The following is a 21,022-nucleotide window of genomic DNA, read 5'->3' as shown; positions in this document are numbered from 1 at the left end:
ACCCTAGCTTGTTTTCGGTTTTTCAAACATGTTCCCACCCCCGGTTCCTTGCACTTGTTCTTCCTATGCCTGGACAGCCTTCCACTGACTCCTCTCCTCAGAGACTCTATAAAAAAAATATAACCCCAATAAATCTCCAGTATATTACTATTTCCCCTATATCACTGACTATAATCTGCCATTGTCTTGTTTATTTACTTGTATTTATTATCTGGATCCTTCACGACAATGTTTGCTCTGGGAGGACACCATTTCTCATGTTCCACTGCTATCGTGTCAGGGCACATATTTCCCCACCCTGTAAGAGGGCAATGATTTGATAGCTAAGATGTCGACTATGTCAGACCATCCCTTTAGTTAAGATACTCAAATGATATGGGCAGAATTTTACTGGTGAAGCAATAGTGCTTACAAAATCAACATATTCTAACTAACACAGGTGTTCAATATACAGGTATTGAACAAATAAATGAGCTAGGACCAAAGCAGTTTTCTTTGCTACAGGGCTGGACAGAGAGAGAGATGTCAGGAGATACAGCAGAAGAAACCATCCCCCTGCTTACCAACAGCACTGGCTGCTGGTCTTATTCAACAGAAAATGAGGTGCAGCGGTCCTAAACCAGCTCCACCAGCAGGGTCACAACTAGGCCCATTTCAGACCCAAAGAAAAAGCCTTTACGACCATGAGGCTTATTTACCCAGGTCCCTGGTGGACAGAAGAAGAAATCAATTCCTGTTCTAAGGTATTCTGAAGCTGACTTGATGATGGATCCAAAACCAAACACAATTTTATTTCAGCTTGTTGACAACTAAACACAGGTATCCCCACTTTTTGAAAGTGCGCTTGACACCACTTTGCTTTTACAAAACCACCTACATTAGTACTTGATTTCACTAACAGAAGTCTAAAGAGGAATTTTGCTTTTGTGGAAAAAGGTGAAATACGAAAAGAGCGTTCAGCGTCTGTTTCCAGGAAACTGTTGCACAGGCAGTGCACACGCAGAGCAGCAAGAGTAGCACCACCAAGTTCCCTCCAGAACTACACGCAGCATCTCAGCATCAAGTCACCCTGGCCCTGAGCTGTCCACGAGCATCTGTGCTTTATCTCCATTTGTTTTTGCATCCATTAGTTTTATGCATCCATTAGTATGATATGTCCTAGGGTAACTACTGCTTCACACCATCTCAGCTTATGGAAGTTTTCATAGGCATGCTCTGGATAATGGGGACGCCTACACAATTATAGACATCCTAACTATAGAAATCCTGGCATCTCTATAGAAATGGATGGATGCAGTTCATAATCTGATGCAAAAAAAAAAAAAAAAGCCGTGGTTCCTTCTGAGGGATTTAATGATACAGGAAGCTGACCTTAAAATACTCATAATATCCTCCAAATTGGATGATGTTAAGAAACGGTTCTTTTTTTACATGTTACAGTTTTTTATGCTGTGGCTATATGTTTTTTTTTTTTTTTGGCTATATGTTTTTTAAAATAAGAGTCCTTGTCTTTGAAAGACATATACCAAAATATTCACAGATAAAACGAAGTCTGAGATTTGCTTCAAAATAGTAACAGAGCACAATAAAGCTTTGCCTGAAAACAATAATAATACCAGAGGAAGGAAAGTGGGTGGGGTACAGACAAAGCAGCCAACCACGAGTTGATAACTGTTGAAGCTGGGTGATGGGTCCATGGGAGTTAACTAAACTATCTGTTCTACTTTGTGCATGTTTGATATTTTTCCTAAAAACAAATTTTTTTTTTAAGCCCTTTAAAACAAATCATTTTCATTTGTGAAATTAAAGAAGCTACCTGAAGGTGAAGGCTTCGCCTTTCCAGTCTTGCAGGTGCTGCTCCTGGATGACGTCCTGGCTCAGAGGTGAGTGCTGCCGTGGGGATCTGGAATGGGGGAGGGTCCCCACATGACTGAAGTTATCACAGGACCTGATGGGAGGAGGGCCTTTCTTCTTCCGGGGAAGGGTGCCATGTATAGACACATCTTGATAGGCATCTGCACGACGCTCAACGAGAGGGGACTTGCCGCTCAGAAGGTCCATGGATGAGGCGAGGGGGAACTGGTGATTCACTGGCATGTTTCTGGGAAGACTTGCAAACTTTCCTGCAGCCATGATCCTCAAGTCTAAGGGGGGAAGAAGAGAGTGAAGCCATAAATCTAAGAAAACTATGAGAATTGACTTCCTCGTAACAAAAGAAAATGCTCACGAAGTGTTAAAGGATAAACATCACTTGTGAAATTTACTGTGATGGGAAGTTGACTTATCCCCTTTTTCATCCTATAGAGGAATTCTCCTGGTCTGGCAGCAGGTCCACCAATGTGTGTGTGTGTTAGTCACTCAGTCGTGTCCAACTCTTTGCGATCCTGTGGACTATAGCCCACCAGGCTCTTCTGTCCATGGAATTCTCCAGGCAAGAATACTGAAGTGGGTTGCCATCCCCTTCTCCAGAGGATCTTCCTGACCCAGGAACTGGACCTGGGTCTCCCACATTGCAGGCCAATTCTTTACTGACTGAGTCACAATGGAATAGGGCAAATACATTTCAGAGCCTTTAGAGACATACGAGCCAGTTTATTACTTCATATGACTGAAGCTGACGGAAAAGCATGACTAACAAAAAAGAATACTGAGGAAGGATAATGAGCTCATGCATTCCCACCACCCTACAAGCAATAAGAACAGGTGAAAATGGCAGGAGTTCCTTAGCTGCTAGAACACCTTCATCCAACTCCTCAGTTGTGCTACCCAGAGAGACAAGACAGATTGCTTCTGGTGAAGACCTGGTGCTCATAAATAAATCAATGTACGCTAATTAACGAAGACGGTCAGGGTTCAGGAGGTGGGCCACTCTTCCATACATCAGTGGGCTCAGCTGGAGAGGAAAGCCATGGGGTGGGGGCTCCATGTACAACTGTCCCCCCGAGGGGTCAGGGACCCGCCTATCACCAACAGGGTTAAGCAATGTGCATAGGTGCCTGCGGAGTCAAGGAAGAGTGGGAAAGGCAAAAAAGAGAAAAAAAAATGGTCGAGAGCTGCATGGAAAGAAACGAAAAACGCTGTGTGTGAAAGCAGCCTTAGCAGTTGTTCCCAGCCATCACCACTAGCAGAGCATTCACCCTGAGCAGGGTTAGTACCTCTATCCTCTCAATAACTATGGCTTTGATCTAAGCCAAATTAAATGATATTTTAAAGGTCAATATAGGGCTTCCCTGGTGGCTCAGTGGTAAAGAACCCACCTGCCAATGCAGGAGACACGGGTTCGATCCCTGATCCAGGAAGATCCCACATGCCACAGAGCGACTAAGCCTGTGTGCCGCGTCTACTGAGCCTGTGTTCTAGAGTCCGCGCTCCACAACAAGAGAAGCCACCACAATGGAAGCCCAGGCACCACAACTAGGAGAAGCTCCTGTTCACCACAACTAGAGAAAAGCCTGTGCAACAATGAAGACCCAGCGCAGCCAAATAAATAAAATTATAAAGGCAAATAAATAGAGAAGAAGAAACATAAGCTTGAATAAAAATTAGGGCTACTCCCAGGAGACAGAGGGTTACAGAATCTGTATCCCTAGTCACGGTATTAGATGGATCCAGAGATGACAGCTGCACAGCTAAGCCCCACGCCCTGGCCTTCCCCGAGCCTGATGAGGAACACGCCTCTTCACCCTGCAGTCCGTCCTCAAGCCGGGCAATCCCCGTTCCTCACAGACCACCCTCTCCCCTGCAAAGGGAGCGGTGCTGAGTGAAAACCATCACTCTCCAGCACCACTGCAGACAGTGCCACAAAGGACCTGGGGACCTGGGACTTGGCTTGGGGACAATCAAGAGGAAGAGACTCTGGTAGAATAAGAGGTGGAACCAGAGCAGTCAGCAGAGTACGCAGAGGAAACAATTGACAACACACACACACACACACACACACACACTCAGTCCACTGTTCCCACACGTGACAGAGACAGACACCGAAGTGCTGGGTGGAAGGAGACCCTTCATTTAAGGCATATAACCTGAACCCCGTCCTCAGTTTTCTGCCTCAGAACCTGGTAGTTCTGAAGCCCATCTGCTCCATGCGTAAGTGGGACCACACAGAAGGCCCGGCTCCCTCCCAGCGGGTGCAGACAATGGACTGTCAGTCCCCGTGTGGGCCCCTCCTGGGTCTGGCCAGTACCTGGCACGCTGTCAGCACTTGTTTCATGTTAATCATCATTATTAAAAAAGAAACCAAACTCCTCAGCCCTCTCCTGAACACGGGTGACGTAAGCCGACTAGGATTCCCTCATCCCACCCGTACACACTCACAGTCATGAACTTTCACCTGTCCGAGTTGTCAGCACCTTTCTTCTCCACAGACAGGCTTGGATCAGTCCCAAGAACCTGGTGGGGAGACCCAAAGCCCCACCCCGCATCCCACAGAATCTCTGCGTATGCAAAGGCCCATAGTGTTGATCGCGTCTATCTCCAGGCTAGGATGACAGACAAGAGTTACACTGGCTCCAGTGTCTCCAGCAGCCTGTTTCCTCTCTGCTTATCCAAGATCTATCTATTTCAAGTCTGAGCCAAAGTGCTTTAGAATGCCCTTCAGCAAGTTATCCACACCTCGATGTATTCTCGAGGGATGTTAACATCTGCTTTTCCTACTTTCAACTCAACAAACATTTAAGTGCCCACTCCAGATAAGATACTCAGAGAAACAAAGATGCATAAATCTCAATCCCTGACTATGAACTCGAAGAGAATACAGTTGACATTTGAACAACTCAGGGTTAATCTGCATGTAATTTATAGACAGCCCTCTGTATCCACAGTTCCCCCACATCTACAGATTCAACTGACCATGGACTGTAGTATTTACTACTGAAAAATATCTGTGTGTAAGTGCACCTATGCAATTCTATGCACCACCCCCACCCCCACTCTGGGTGGCTCAGTGGCTAAAGAATCCACCTGCAATGCAGGAGACTTGGGTTCGATCCCTGGGTCAGGAAGATACCCTGGAGAAGGAAATGGCAACCCACTCCAGTATTCTTGCCTGGGAAATTCCAAGGACAGTAGGAGACTGGTGGGCTACAGTCCAAAGGGTTGCAAAGAGTCAGACACGACTGAAGGACTAAACAACAACAAAATGACCAATGCAGTTCAAACCTGTGTTGTTCAAGGGTCAACTGTAATATAACTCATTGATGGGACCCTTAAGATGCTTGGGGGAAGAACAATTAATTTTGATAAAAGGGCTTAAGGAGGATCTCAGAGAGGGTATCACTGGAGATGAAGGATTTTGAAAGGCTGGAAACTGTAGGGAAAAGCCTTCTAAGATGATGTGGTAACAGCAGATGCATAAAGGCGGGAAGTACCCACACAAGCTCAGGAACCTAAGTTGTGCAGTGCGGCTGGAGTGAAGCTGAGAAGCAGTTCCTGGAAGAAGCACAGCTTAGGGCCAGATCACAAAGTCTTAAAGGGTGTGTTGAGGTGTTTGAACTTGACTGTCAGTGCTAGGGAAACTCAGGAAGAGATGGATGGAGTCCAGTCTGTGCCAGGGTAGGCAGCTCTGGTGATTCTGGAGGGGAGAGAAGGGCCGTGGGGAGGTCAGTCAGGCACCAGCAACGAGCCAGCAAGGAGTGATGAAGGACTCCGACCTGGGACAGTGGCCACGGGAAGGGAAAGGGAGGGCAGAGCGAGGGGCTAAGAGCTCACGGCCTCTTGTATGGGAGGAAGGAGGCCACAGCCATGGGAGGACAGTGCTTTGCTGTAACACACTCAGTAGCACAAGGGGTGACCCCCTCAGGACGGAGGGTAACAAGTTCACCACTGGGGCTGCTGAGTGTGAGGTACCAGTAGGACAGTTCTGTCTCGCAGTCTAGATACCCGTATGTTCAATTAGAGGCCAGTACAGAATGTAGATTTTCAAGAGTCATCAACATGAAGGGAGTATTTAAACCAGAGAGTAGATCCCTCAGCTTGTTATTATCAGATGTGATAACAGATGTGAAAGTACCTCTTAAACTGTCAGGAACCATGCAATATTCCATGAATTATATCCCTGGCCTCTCTCACCTGGACTGCTTCAAGCCTATAAGGACCAACGCCAGGGATGAGTTCTAAAAAAGCGGAGGCTCTCAACCTGGATGCACATTAAGAGTCCTCGGAGAAGCTTCAAAAATTCTGACACCCAAGCCGTGAACCAAACCAATGAAGTCACAATCTCGGTGAATAGGACCCTGGCATCAGTCTTATCAAAACCCTTGCAAGTATCATTCAATGTGGAGCCAGGTTTGAGAACCACCAGGTAAGTGAGTTTCTTTGGTACAGAGCAACTGACACTCAGATTACTTTCTGGGTAACAGAAAAGAATGACAAAGAGGAACAGTCAGCCAACAGGAGCATTCACTAATTCTTCTATCCAACACACATCTAATGAGGGCCTGCACTGGGTGGGTGTTGGGGATGGTGTCAAATAGGTGTCCTCACGAGGTTCCCATCCTATGGAGGAAGCAGACAGTAAGTAATGACCTTATGTATTGGTGAGTCCCCAGGCTATGGGGGCACGCAGAGTGGGAACTGGGGTCTAGATGAATCTAGCAGCCAGGAAAGGCTTCCCAGAGGAAGGGGTACTGACCCAAAGGCCGTAAAACAGAGTTTAATAATGGGAGGATGAAGATCATCCTAGTTGAAGTTTCCTGTGTTACAGTTAAATTTCTCAGCTGCAGATAAATTGGAAATACACAGGCCAGGCTCTCCTCAACAACCTGTTGCCTCTAACTTGGGACTCTTCCCCATTAAAATATAGCCTCGTCCTGTGACTATTCACTGGGAAAGACTGGTTCCAGCCTGGGTCCAATGTCAAGCTTGAATCAATCCAATGGTGAGGGAGGTGGGCCCTGGCCAGAGACCCAACTTTATAAAAACAAACAACAACAAACTAAAGTGGGGTGGGGAATGGAAGGGCGAACTACAGGTGGAAGAAACTCATTTGCAGTCTGTAGGTTGCTCTGTTTCCTACTTATTTTTATTTTTTCCAGACTCCAGGAACCTGGGGGAAATCCAGAGGTGGAAGTGATGGAATCTAGGTTCAAGGTACGTACTTTCCATTCTGCCAGAGAAGCCACCTACCACAGCTGACCACTAGGCAGAATCTCAGCACGTGATATGTATACGGGATCGCAGAGGATCAAGCTCCTTCCCTTTTCCAGATAAGGAAAATAAATGTTCATTCACTCAATATATATTCTCTGAGGGTTTACAGTGTACTAAAACTGAGGCTATAACAGAATAGATAAGCTCCTCCTCTCATGGAACCTACACTGCAATGGGGAAGTTCAATCAACATAGATAAAAAAACAAATTAGGGAATATCCCAGTCATAAGTGCCCTAAAGAACATGAAAGGGTGGTCTGAGAAGAGCTTTTTGAAGAGGGAACTGTGACATGAGACCTGAAAAGAGAAGGAACCAGTCAAGAGAAGATTGAACTCCCTTCAGTTCCAGGCAGGGGATTCGGCAAATGTGAAGGTCTTGAGATGGGAACACATGGGTTGGAAGAGCATGATGGAGACTAAATTCAAGTCTCCAGTTTCTGGCTCCCAAGTTTTCTCCACTTGGAGATGTTTGTGTCTCGATGTTCCTAGCCATTATGTACTATTTAATTTTTGAAAATCAGACACGGTGTGACTCAGAACATAGGCTTTGAAGTAAGCCACTCACAGGTTCAAATCCCTACTCTGCCACTGACTTACTGTGTGGCCTGGGACAAGTGACAACCTCTCTGACAGTCAGTTTCTCATTTGTAAAAATGGGTTAACAACATCTACTTCATGGAGTTGTTGTGAAAAGTGAATACAATTGTGTATGGAAAGCCCTTGACATACAGCAAGTATTCCAAAAATAGCAGGTCTCCTCTAAGCAGGGCAGAGACCATGTCTGTCTTGCTTGTCATTGCATCCCCATCACAACGAGAGCTCACAAATGAAGTCACTGCTTCTGGGGAAGACTGCAGCCAGGAAGGATGAGGAGGGAGATGTTTAAACCGAGAACAAAGAGGTAACGACACCCAATCAAGTATGACAAGAGCATAGATACACAGGCACATGAAGTGAGCCCACATGCAGTCTTTAAAACAAAAGCCCCGGTGAGACTTTGGCCATCTGACTTCACCTGTGCAGGTAATCAGACACAGCGTCCTGACTTCGTCTAAAGCCCGATCTTGAAATATACACAAAGGTCAAAGACTCTACATCTTGATAGCAAAACATGAGACCCACGTGTACGTTCAAAGAGCTGAAATCTCAGTAGAGATGACAGTGAGCCTGACATTCTCCCAATCTATGTGCTGCCTTCTTGACCCTGGTCAGCAGTTATGCTCTGAAATGCTTGTGAACAACAGGCGTGACTCCTTTCCTTTACAGTCTCAAAGAAACTGATGATCGCAAGCAAGTTGAGGCAGAGATAAGCAGTCTGTTTGGATTTTTCAATCTTACTTCTGAAATGAGATATTTTCAAGTTAAATTCACAGACAGTCATGGGATGTGGGCTTTAAGAGCTTTCCGTTGTATTTTAAACTCTGGAAGTGTAACCCCCTCCGCTGCCCTGTTATGACCACGACAGAGAAGTTACAATCCAGATCTGTAGCTGTGTATCTTCTCTGCAGAGGCAGATAGGAAGAGGAGATGGCAAACCTCACATATAAAGCTGGCTTATCCACTCAGAATAAAGTTCTGCTTGGGTGTAGGAATTAAGAGTATCCCTTTACTTTGAAGTATATTATGAAGTCTAGCCAAATGATTGAAGTATGAATAATTCTTCCATGGATTGAATTTCAAGCAACACAGCACAGGATCTACATGATAAAAGTCTTAAGATTAGCATCCATTCGACAAGCAGTCCTTTCTATATGAATAGGAGATTGAGATCTCCTGTTAGTCATTCTGGAAATGTCAGGCTTCTCAGGGAAAGTTGGAGTCAGGGCGTGAGAGAGCCATTAGTGTGCAAGTTGTTTACAGCTACATTCCATATGTCCCCTTGTACACTCACGTACAACTGCTCGGCCTGTGGCTTCCCCTGTATTAACTGAGCAGCCCCTTCCCACTTGTGACTTTCTGAACCGAGGTCTCCCCTTCCTCCCGGATCTCGATTCACTCCTTGGCAACAAGCAGGGAGATTGTCCGTTCTCAAACTGACCTTCCCTCCGCCAATGTGTCTTCCTTGGAAAGATTTGTGTAGCCGTGGTAGATAAGAGTCAAGGTTTAAAATGCATGGCTGAACGCACGGCTCTACTTTCTATTTCAGCTAATGGCTTCAGGTGAAACATACACGAGGTTAAGAGAACAATCTTTCACCTCCTCACCCTGCTTCAAGCGAGTTAAAACCAAAACCAGAGTTTTCCATCACCCCCACCCAAGCCCAGCCACGACCCTCTGGGTTCCTCCACGAAACACACCGCCTCGACAGCTGCTTCGGAGCCCACTGAACTTCCCACGACTGTCCACACCTGATCAAACTTTTAAGGTGGAGGCAGCCTTAGCGGGTAAGGAAAGACGGGCTGAGACCGGAACCCACTTCGCGGTGCGCCCACCGTTCCTCCTTTCCCTGCCTTCACCTCCCCTTCCCTTCCTTCTCCGACGAAAAGGGAGCCACACAACCAACTATTCATTCTTTTTCAACAAAGGGAGAGAGGGAGGGAGCTGTTGTCAACAGTTACGGGGCGGGCTCCTTCGCTTGCTTTGCAGACTTTCCAAGAGATTAGTGGAGAAACTCGCCTCCTCCAAGCCCAGGGCTTCCAGCGGAGCAGCCCCTACCCCCACCTCCCTGGCCCTCGCATCCCGCGACCCTCACCGGCTTCTGGGGCCGAGAGGGAGGGGACCGGGAGGCGCGGCTGGACGCTCAGGGGGTCGGAGAAGCCAGCACCCGGGAAGATGCAAAGAGCAGAGATGCTCGCTGCGTGTCGCCTCCCGCCGCAGGCCCCGTGTGGGGAATCCTAGCCGGTTCAGAGGCCCCCTACGGGCGCAACCCCATCCCCAGTTCAGCCACTCCGGCCCCCAATCGCCAACTCGGCTGGGGGAGCGGTAGGGGGTCGCTGGCTCTACTTTCCCCATAGCCTAACTTTCGCTAACAAACTTCCCAGTCAGTCCTCCAAGGGAAGGGGGAGGCCGAAGGGCCCCGGGAGAAGCCGCACCTCCGCGGGACACGCGGCGGAGACTCACCTCCAGCGCGGCGCCCGGGTTCTCCCGCTGGGGCTCAGAGGAGCCGCACGGTCGGCCCCGCGCCGCAGCTGTTCCCGGAGTAGGAGCGGCTCATGATCGGTGGAGCGCGCCCACCGGGAAGCCGGCGCGCGTCTCTCTGTGCGCGGGGCGGCTGGGGCTCCGGTTCCCTCCCCGGCCCCCGCCCGGGCCCAGGCAGCAGCCGGCGCGCCTCTGAGCCGGCGACGCGCACTCGGGCCCTCAACTGGTGATTTGCGGCTTCTCGGCCCCACCCCGGCGAGCCTATTCGCGCAGCCTTGCGGAACCCCCCGCGACATTTACATGCGCTAACCTAGCGTAGCCCTCCTCTACCCGGATTTTAGTTTGGCTCTCCTCGTACCTCCTGAGAAGCCAGTCCTCAGGTGTATGTAGATCGACCACCTCGTCACTGTACCCCCAGGGGAGACAACCTCCCCAATCCACCTCTCCCCTCCCCGCGTAATTTAACTACCCGACAGATCTGATTTGCTAGTCTGCAGACACCTGGCTGGCTTTCTGTTTAAAGGGGTTTTGATGGGATAAAGACCCAGGTAACCACAAATGACCAAAGCCCTGGGAACAAGCAAATCAATTACACCCATCTGGACATGGGTGTAATTTACCCTCCCAAGTGGGAGGTGGAAGCTGCACTCTAGTACTAGATGGCTTGGGAGGGTAAAAAATTGGAGCCTAGTGGAGGACTACCAGTTATCAAGACCTGTTATAAAGCTGTAGAAATAGTAATTGGGAGCAAGGATAGACAATAGAATAGAGTCCATAAACAGATCTACATTATAAGGTCACTTGATTCACATAGAAGATGCTGATGTGATGCACTGGGGAAAAAAAGGTGGTCTTTTCAGTAAATGATGCTTGATCAACTGAAAAGCCACATGGAAAAAAAAGAAGAATCTTGACCTCTACCCTGGTGGTGGTGGTGGTGGTTTAGTCGCTAAGTCGTCTCTGACTCTTGCGATCCCATGGACTAGATCCTGCCAGGCTCCTCTGCCCATGGGATTCTCCAGGCAAGAATGCTGAAGTGGGTTGCCATTTCCTTCTCCTGCCTTATTTTATACCAAAAAAAATCAGTTCCAGACGGATTTTAAATCTAACTGTGAAAGATAAAACAATAAAAGCATCTAAAGTAAATATCAAAACAATTTTTTTCGTGACCTTAAGGTAGGCAAAGACTTCTTAAACACTCACAGTACTAACCATAAGGGGGAAAAAAACCAAAACAAAACCCTGATCATTAGAAAACATTAAAATTAAGAACTCCTGGGCTTCCCCAGTGGCTCAGTGGTAAAGAATACACCTGCTAACGCAGGAGACTCTGGTTGGATCCCGGACTTCAGAGGATCCCACATGCCAGGGAGGGACCAAGCCCTTGTGCCACAACTTTGAGCCTGTGTTCTAGAGCCTGGGGGCCCCAACTACTAAAGCCCATAAGCCCTAGAGCCCTTGCCCTGAAACAAGAGAAGCCAGTCAGTGAAAAGCCAGCACTGCAGCTGGAGAGTAGCCCCTGCTCGCAGCAATGAGAGAAATCCCATGTAGCAACAAAGACCCAGAGCAACCAAAAATAAATAATTAATTTAAATATTAACAACTCCTGTTTAAGACACCATCAGTGAAAAATCAAGCCACAGAGAAAAGATTATTGCAACATACATATCCAAAAAAGGATTTACATAGGATATATAAAGGACATTCACAGATCAGCAAGAAAAAGGCAGAAAAACCCAACTGAAAATAAGCAGAATATTTCAACAGGCATTTTGCAAGCGGGGATAAACAGTTATTTCTCAAAAAGTCAAAAAACATACTAAAAGGTTCTCAGCTTATCTCAGAAATTCAAGTTGAGGTTGCATTGTGATCTCCCTTCACACCCACCAGAATACCTAAAATTAGAGAACTTTGTATAACATTTTAGAGACCTGTTTGGCATTATTTTCTATGTTAACATAGAGTGTTTGACCTAGCAATTTCTTCCTTAGTTATATACCCAAAAGAAATATATACAATATTCACCAAAAGACATGTTTAAAAATGTTTATAGCATTTCTCTTTATAAGAGCCCAAAAGAAACAACTCAAATGTCCATTAATAGAAGAGAGAAAAACTACGGACTACTATAAGGATGAATGAACTGTGTCTACACTCAACAAGATGTGTGACTCTCATGGTATGTGATGTTGAGTGAAAGAAACTAGGCACAAATGGGTGTATGTAAACTTCAAAAACAAAACATATCTATGATGTTAAGGGTGAAGACAGTGGTTATCTTGAGCGGTGTGTAGTGATAGAAGGGGAACCCAGAGTTGCTCTGGGTGCTGCTAATATTCCCTCTCTTGATCCAAGTGCTGATTGCATAGACATGTTCTATTTAATAAAAATTAACTATCTCTCATTTTATAAAAATTGGTTTTTTACACTGCTCTGTCCATATGTTTTCTTCTAATAAAAATGTTTTTTAAATGTGCCATGTTGGTATATTTTATATCATTTTCATTCCTTTGAGGACAAGCCATTGGCGAATCTGCAAAATTCTAAGTGTAGCATCCTCAAGAATCAGTTTCTATCTTTTACCTTATGGGTGCTTTTGTGGGTTGGTCTTTATCTTTCCTACCTCATTAGAAGCATAAACTTTTCATTTTTGTTAGATTTTCCCAAAGTGTTTAGTGCAGTGAATGTCAAACAGACCAGCTGCTATACTTCTAAACTGAATTATTAGAAATGCATTTACTGACTTTCTGCTACTCTGAAGTGCCACTGAGAACAGTGGTAAAACTTTGGTTTTTCTTGATTTTCAAAATTCCCTGAGCACCTACAATGGGTAAAAATTCTACTAATGAAGCATCATGACAAGGTAGTAACAAAGACTAGAAGACAACTCACACCCAAGAGGCCTTAGGCAAGTCACTGTTCCTCTCTGACCCTCTATTTCTTCATGAGTGAATGAGCAAATAAATGTTAGGAGTCAAGGAAATAATAGATGTGAAAGTGCCTAGCATATGATAGTTCTCTTCAACTATTACCAGATCTGATGACACATCTATCACAATACCTCTGTGACACAGGAGGCATCTCTATCATTAGATAACATTAAATCATTAGATAACATTTATATGGAAGGAATGGAGAAGGAAATGGCAACCCACTACAGTGTTCTTGCCCGGAGACTCCCATGGACAGAGGAGCCTGGCAGGCTACAGTCCATGGGGTCGCAAGAGTCGAACACGACTTAGCGACCAAACCACCACCACCACCACCACCATGTGGGAGGAAACAGACTCAGAAAGATTAAGTAATTTCAACCACAAATTCATTCAACAAACATTTGATGTGTGTCTACTATGTGCTGAGCCATAGCTAGTGAGAAACAAAGTCAGGATTTGAAGCAGATATTTTAACTTCAAGTTCAGTGGTCTTTCCACCACATCACAACTACTTTCACATTTGTATCTCCATTGCCTAGCACATAATGGGTGCTCAGTACATTAATGGATGAGTAATGGGAGTATTTTTAATATAATCTTTTGATTAGGTAATATGATTCTTGTTACACAAATTTTATATATACACAAACACACATATATATGTGTATATATATGTAATCTCACACACCCCATTATATATACATGAAATGGTATGCAGTGATAAGTTCCCCTCTCTAACTCTTTCTCCCATCTGCCAGTCCCCCTCCCACTGTAGGTAACAACTGCTTTTAAAATGTGTGCCTGACCAAGTTTCTCTAAGTGTGTGTATTATTCCTCACTCCTACACAAAAAGTAACATACTATATCCATAGTTCTATACTTTATTTTATTTTTTTCACTTAATATATCTTGCAGATTTCCCCATACTAGTGCACGGTATTCCTTTGAAGAGAGGTATTGTACTATATTTTATTCAATCAATGCTGTATTGATGGACATTTAGGTTGTTTCCAGTCCTTTCCTATTACAGACAATACTGCAATGAATAATCTTTTATATACAGTATTGATATGTATATCTGTAAGGTAAGTTTCCAGAGGTAAAATTGGCGAGTCAAAGGTATGTGCCTTTGTAATGCTGATAAGTAATACCAAGTTGCCTTCCACAGGGATTACACGAGTTTATACACCCCAGCAATATAAGAAAATGTCTATTTCTCCACATCCTTTCCCAAAGGTATTAATTTTTGAATTTTTGCCAATCTGATAAGTAAAATGTGAATTTTAGTGCAATTTAAATTCTCAGTTCTCATAATAAGTGCTCATGTTGAGTAGCTACTTGTTTTTCCTTTTTGGAATTCGCACTTTCATTTTTCTATAAATTTGTAGGTCTTTTTATTATTTTTATAGGACGTCCTTCCATATTAGGAAACTTAGCTCTAAGATTGTGGTATGAACTGTGAATATTTTTTCAATGATGATATTAAAGAAAAAGTTGATATATGTAAAGCAATGTTATTTCAGGAAGCTCATTCCAGAAGCCACATGGAATGAACTAGAGAAGAGAGAGCCAAGGTGGGACACTAATTAGAAGTCCACGGCAATAGCCAATTGTCACACAACAAGAGTTTTGACGTGGCTGATGACAGTGGAAATGAAAGTTAAGGGCCAAAGTTATTACCAATAAATAATTAGCAAGAGTTAATAATCAGCAATGATAACAATGACAGTAACAGTAGCTACAATTGTTTTAGGAGTAACTACAACCCAAGAACTGTGCTAAGTGCTTTACAAGTTTTAAGCTGTGAATATCATCGTCCTTAAAACTCATAAAGTTTTAAGCTGGTACTATTGCTGCCCCTATTTCACAAATGAGAAAAGTGAAGAAGTTAAGGGACTTAACCCAAATTCACTCTAGATATAAGTGGAAGAACCTAGGCTAACCCCAGGTCTATCTGACCCAGCTGCCTGGCAGAGTGAAGGACAATGATCAAAGGTCTGCAGGCTGAGTGCCTGACTAATGCCTGGCTTGATGACAGATATAGAGAAGCCGGGGAACAGCTGCCTCTGACTGGAGAGCAACACGCTTACTCATAGGGGCACTGAGCATTTTTCAGTCTTTCACGTACATCATCACTCTTCCCTCAATGTCTCTGTGAGTCAAAGGAGGTAGTATTATCCCCATGTTACTGATGAGAAGACTGAGGCACCATGAAATCAAACAACCAGTTCATATGTTCTATTCTCTGAGAAACCTTCTCTGAAACCCAGAGCAGGGCATATTCCTAGATTATGTGTGCCTTACAGTCTTCTTTCCTTCCAAGAATTTGTCACAGTTCATAATTACACATTTATTTTTGTTTAACACCTGTTGCTCTATAGTCTGTAAGATCTATGCCTGGTTTTGCTTTTACTTTGGTCCTAGTTTGGAGCACATAATTTGTGTGTGTGTGTGTGTTTGTGTGTTAGTCGCTTAGTTATATCCGACTCTTTGCAACCCCACGGACTGTAGTCCACCAGGCTCTTCTGTCCATGGAATTCTCCAGGCAAGAATACTGAAGTGGGTTGCCATTCCCTTCTCCAGGGGATCTTTCTGACCCAGGGATCGAACCTGGGTCTCCTGTGTTGTAGGCAGATTCTTTACTGCTGAGCCACTAGGGAAGCCCATAATTGGCAGGCAGGAGATATTTATTGAATGAATGAATGAGCTCCAGGCCACTAGACCCTTCATCTTTGGTATTACATCATAAAGCTCCCTAAAGCTAAATAATGTAATGCCATGGATATGGGCTGTGCTGTAAACAATTTGAGGATTCAAACTTCTTTAAGTGTACAACTAGCTTCCACTTTAATGTTTAGACAGCAAAACCCTGGGCTGCTTTAACCAAAGAGACATATGAAAAGACAACACAACCAGTGAAATGGAGTTGATGACTTCAGGCAATGCACAAGGCTTTGTCAGGGAGCACTTAGCTAGGCACTGATCACCACCTGCCACAAAGTAATTGGTTGAGCCTCACCCCGTAACATCATTAGTTACCAGTAGCTGGAACAGGCATTGGGCAAAATGCACTTTAAGGAAGAATAACTCCTAAAATTTAAGCTTTACCCCTCTACATGGTAACAAGTAAGGAACAACAGATGTTTAAGCTATCACTGATGAAGGTCATACAGAAGATCTGAACTTGAACAATCATAGACAGAGAAACTGAGAATTCCTTGGGGTTACTGTCCCAAAGAAGGGGCAGCTCTGACATAGACCAGAGGAGCAAATGCTGTGGTATTTTCGGAATTCTTATCCTCTGAAGAGGATCCATGAAGAGCTAGCCATGGGCCTGGTGTCATGGGAATCCCAGTCTTCCAAGCACAGAAGTCAACTCAGCTTTCAAGAGGCCTATATGATGGCCATAAATGCCCAGTAATATCAGCTAGAGAAATCACTGTAGGAGGACTACACTTCAATAGATCCTCAATAAATACTTACTTACTGAATGAATGAGTGAGTGAAAAAAAGATGGAGTTCTTGATAACACAGGCTCATTTTCTACACAAGGCACATATTTGAACCACCAGTTCATGGAACTTGGACCCTCATCCCCAGTTACTTCCTTAATTTGATGACAAGTTTTGCATTAATTAGCTTCTCAACTTAGGCAATAATTGGAAAAAATACTCTAAAATGCCTGTGGATAATTATGGAATTCCAGATGATTTTAATGTTCTTATTTACACAGCTCCAGACTTCGCTGGTGGTTCAGATGGTAAAGAATTTGCCTGCAATGCAGAAGATACAGGCTTGATTTCTGAGTCAGGAAGATCCCCTGGAGAAGGGAACACAACCCACTCCAGTATTCTTGCCTGGGAAATCCCATGGACAGAGGAGCCTGGTGAGCTATAGTCCATGGGATCACAGAGTCGGACACAACTGATCGACTGAACACACATGCACATAGCTCCCTCTTTCCATTTTTTCTTCAGTAAGCATGTATTATTTTTATTATTAAAAATGTCACTTAGAAAACCAATTCATTGAGCCCTACCATATGGAAATCATTACCAACCCAGCCTGATATGCAGGTGAGTGCATCAACAGGAACTTCTGGCCTTGAGGGGAATACAGGACAGGTACAGAGAGGAGGACTGGCTGTGACAGAGGTTCCCTGTGCTGTCGAGAAACAGGGAAGGAGAGTGGAAAGTACTGGGGGACAGATGCTGTTGAAAAAAGCAGACGCTGGTGAAAATAAACAAGAGGAGTTTTGAAGAAGAAATGCTTTACTGTGGAAATGAAGAAAGAGGAAACAAACGTTTGTGAGACCTGGTGCAATGGCCACCTGGCTGCCCTCTTGAGTTACAACCGGGAAGGGCTCAGCTTAGAGGCTGCAGGCTGCCCAACGGGCAGTCTACTGGCAGGTAGAGGGGAGCCCTGCCAGCACCGTTCTGGTGCAGAAGGAACCTGGACAGTCAGAGGAAATGAAGGGAGTGTGAAGCCTACCAGCTCCCCTACACAGGAGAAGCCAGGCTGATGGGAAAACCTGATCCACTTGGATGTCCTCATTCAACCTTTGAGAGCAAAGTTGGCCTTCCAGATGAGTAGGCTTCAGCCTAGGAGCACGGTGTGTGAAACTTGGCTGAGACACTCACACCTACCATCTTATTAAAAAAAAAAAAATTCTTCCTAGCAATCTTATCACTTAAAACTCTGTCATTAGTTGCTCATTCCTTTGTGTTAGACACTGACCTCTACCATCCTCTTTTTGTAAAACAATGTTAATCCTTAATGGATGACTTAATAGAACACAGGCTCTAAAACCGTGCCCACTGCCCAGGAACTCTGCTTCTAGGAATCTGTCCTGCAGAAAAGCTCACTCATCCGTAGACAGGACGATATTCACAGCAGCGTTATGTGCAGTTAAAAAAAAAGTGGTTATCTGCACAGAGATACCTAAATTGTAGCATGTCTATACTATGCAGCTGATAAGAATGAGATAATACTATAGGTACTGACACAGAATGATACCTGTGAAATATTAAGTGAAATAAACAAATTGCCTCATTAATGCAAAAATAGCGAATTTGTGTGGGGATTATGTGTCTACATGTATAAAACGTCTGGAAGAATTTCCCCCAATCATACTGAGGAGTTAAATGGACAGAAAAGAGAGAGGGGACTTTGCTTTTTCCTTTATGTTATCCTAATCTGTTTGCATTTTTTCCAATGGGCACTGATTGCTTTCATAATTAAAAATAATTTCTACTGGTGGCTCAGACAGTAAAGAATCCACCAGCAATACAGGAGACCCAGGTTCAATCCTTGGGTCAGGAAGATCCCCTGGAGAAGGGAATGGCTACCACTCCAGTATTCTTGCCTGGAGAATTCCATGGACTGGTAATTTCATTTAGGAGCCTGGCAGGCTACAGTCCATGGGGTTGCAAAGAGTTGGACAGGACTGAACAACTAATGCATACACTACTGTGTATCAAGTACTGTTCTAAGAGCTTTATGCATATTCACCGATTTAATCCTACAATAATCCTGTGAGAGGGCACTTTCTTAACCCTTTCTACAGATAAGAACTTGGTCCTTGCCCGGGTCACACAGAGATATATAAAGGTATTGAGCTTTGAACCCATGCCAGTTGGCTCAGACTTCGTGCTCTTAATCACTATAGTGCCTCAAAAAGATGACATAAATAAACAGATAAATAGCACTGCTTTTAGAGTCAGACACACCTGAATCCCAGTTTTTGCTGATTAACTGTGTGATTCTTAGCAAGTGTCTTACTTCTGGGTCACTTTCTCCATTTGTAAAATGGAGATGATCGTCACATAACTCATGAGACCATTATGAGAACTACACAAAATATGTTTAGTGCCAGGCATTTAGCAAGTACTTGATAAACACAAACTATTTCCTCTATTAAGCCTAAATGACCAGCCCTTTACTGTATGTTAATTTAATTGGCTGTTTTCTTGATTGACTGCCTGGCAGCATCTGGCGCTTTAGAGGTAGGGAGGAGTTGGGAACACGCAGGGAGCTGGGCTCAGACCCAAAACTTGAAAAGTGCTGAATTAACACTTCACAGCTTGGCCTACAGCCAGTCCCTGGTGGCTCAGATGGTAAAAGCATCTGCCTACAACTCAGGAGACCTGGGCTTGATCCCTGGGTCAGGAAGATCCCCTGGAGAAGGAAATGGCAACCCACTCCAGTACTCTTGCCTTGAAAATCCCATGGACGGAGGAGCCTGGTAGGCTACAGTCCATGGGGTCACAAAGAGTCGGATACGACTGAGCGACTTCACTTTCACTTTTTCACTTTCTTTCAGTCCAGTTAAGAAAACAAAATTAACAGTATTTAGGTGAGTTTCAAAATCATTCTGGGGTAAAATGTCATCTTTCCATTTTTAGAGTAAGGGTATTAAGGTTCGGGAATTTGTCCAAAGTCACAAGCCAATTAAATAATAGAGCCAGGACTGAAATTTAGCCTTTCTAATTCCACGTTAACCCTCTATTCACAGATCCCACTGCCTGAGTTAGATAGCATCACTGACTCTATGTTCATGAGTTTGAGCAAATTCCAGGAGACAGTGAAGGACAGGGAAACCTGGCATGCGCGGCCCATGGGGTCAAAAAGAGTAGGATCTGACTGAACAACAACAGCGGCCACAACCGTCTGAGTTGCAGTGGGGATACCCTGGTTGGGCAGTGGTGATCACGGCTTCTCAGAAGAAATGTGCTAGAAAAGTGATGAGTCTGGGAGGAACAGTACCACTGGGGGAGTGCCCTACCCATTCAAGTGCGGCTGTTGCTGACGGTGGGAAATGACCTCCCTACACTGCAGGGATGACAAGTGTGACAGACCGCTGTGGGTGGGGTCCACACAGCGCAGGGGCAGATTCAGTTCAGTTCAGTCACTCAGTCGTGTCCGACTCTTTGCGACCCCATGAATTGCAGCACGCCAGGCCTTCCTGTCCATCACCAACTCCCGGAGTCCACACAAACCCATGTCTATTGAGTCAGTGATACCATCCATCCATCTCATCCTCTGTGGTCCCCTTCTCCTCCTGCCCTCAATCTTTCCCAGCATCAGGGTCTTTTCCAATGAGTCAGCTCTTCGCATCAGGTGGCCAAAGTATTGGAGTTTCAGCTACAGCATTAGTCCTTCCAATGAACACCCAAGACTGATCTCCTTTAGGATGGACTGGTTGGATCTCTTTGCAGTCCAAGGGACTCTCAAGATTCTTCTCCAACACCACAGTTCAAAAGCATCAATTCTTTGGCGCTCAGCTTTCTTCACAGTCCAACTCTCACATCCATACATGACCACTGGAAAAACCATAGCCTTGACTAGACGGACCTTTGTTGGCAAAGGAATGTCTCTGCTTTTAAATATGCTATCGAGGTTGGTCATAACTTTCCTTCCAAGGAGTAAGCGTCTTTTAATTTCATGGCTGCAATCACCATCTGCAGTGATTTACCCTGCCCCTTTCACTCTGCTGTTTATCTGAATAGCAGTCATTCTACAAAAGGGACACAGGCCATTGTGGAGGAGGCAGGGGGCTGCAGGCACGTGGCTGCTGGAAGCTGGGGGAGGGTCCAGAGCACAGCCCAGCCCTGAGCTCTCAGCTCTGCCTCTCAGTTCAGTCGCTCAGTTGTGTCTGACTCCCTGCGACCCCTTGGACTGCAGCACGCCAGGCCTTCCTGTCCATCACCAACTCCCTGAGTTTACTCAAACACATGTTCATTGAATCGGTGATGCCATCCAACCATCTCATCCTCTGTCGTCCCCGTCTCCTCCCACCTTCAATCTTTCCCAGCATCAGGGTCTTTTCGAATGAGTCAGTTCTTCTGTCAGGTGGCCAAAGT

General features: G+C 45.1%; 1 protein-coding gene across 3 annotated transcripts in view; it reads right to left on the bottom strand.

Annotated features, from left to right (window-relative positions):
• The window catches only part of BCAR3 (BCAR3 adaptor protein, NSP family member), a 218,909-nt gene that overhangs the window by 114,188 nt on the left and 83,699 nt on the right, over window positions 1-21,022 (bottom strand). For 2 of the 3 annotated variants that reach the window (XM_043460603.1, XM_043460604.1), the window contains exon 2: window positions 1,817-2,144. In XM_043460603.1, coding sequence (XP_043316538.1) covers window positions 1,817-2,133 — 317 coding nt within the window. In that variant the 5' untranslated portion in view covers window positions 2,134-2,144. Of the gene's footprint in view, window positions 1-1,816; window positions 2,145-10,209; window positions 10,435-21,022 lie in introns of those variants that run through there. The other variant, XM_043460602.1, reaches the window with a different exon arrangement.

This window comes from Cervus canadensis, chromosome 2 (assembly GCF_019320065.1).
Source record: "Cervus canadensis isolate Bull #8, Minnesota chromosome 2, ASM1932006v1, whole genome shotgun sequence".
Taxonomy (NCBI): domain Eukaryota; kingdom Metazoa; phylum Chordata; class Mammalia; order Artiodactyla; family Cervidae; genus Cervus; species Cervus canadensis.
Note: the sequence above shows the minus strand (reverse complement) of the source record. Positions and strands in the feature narration are given on the sequence as shown.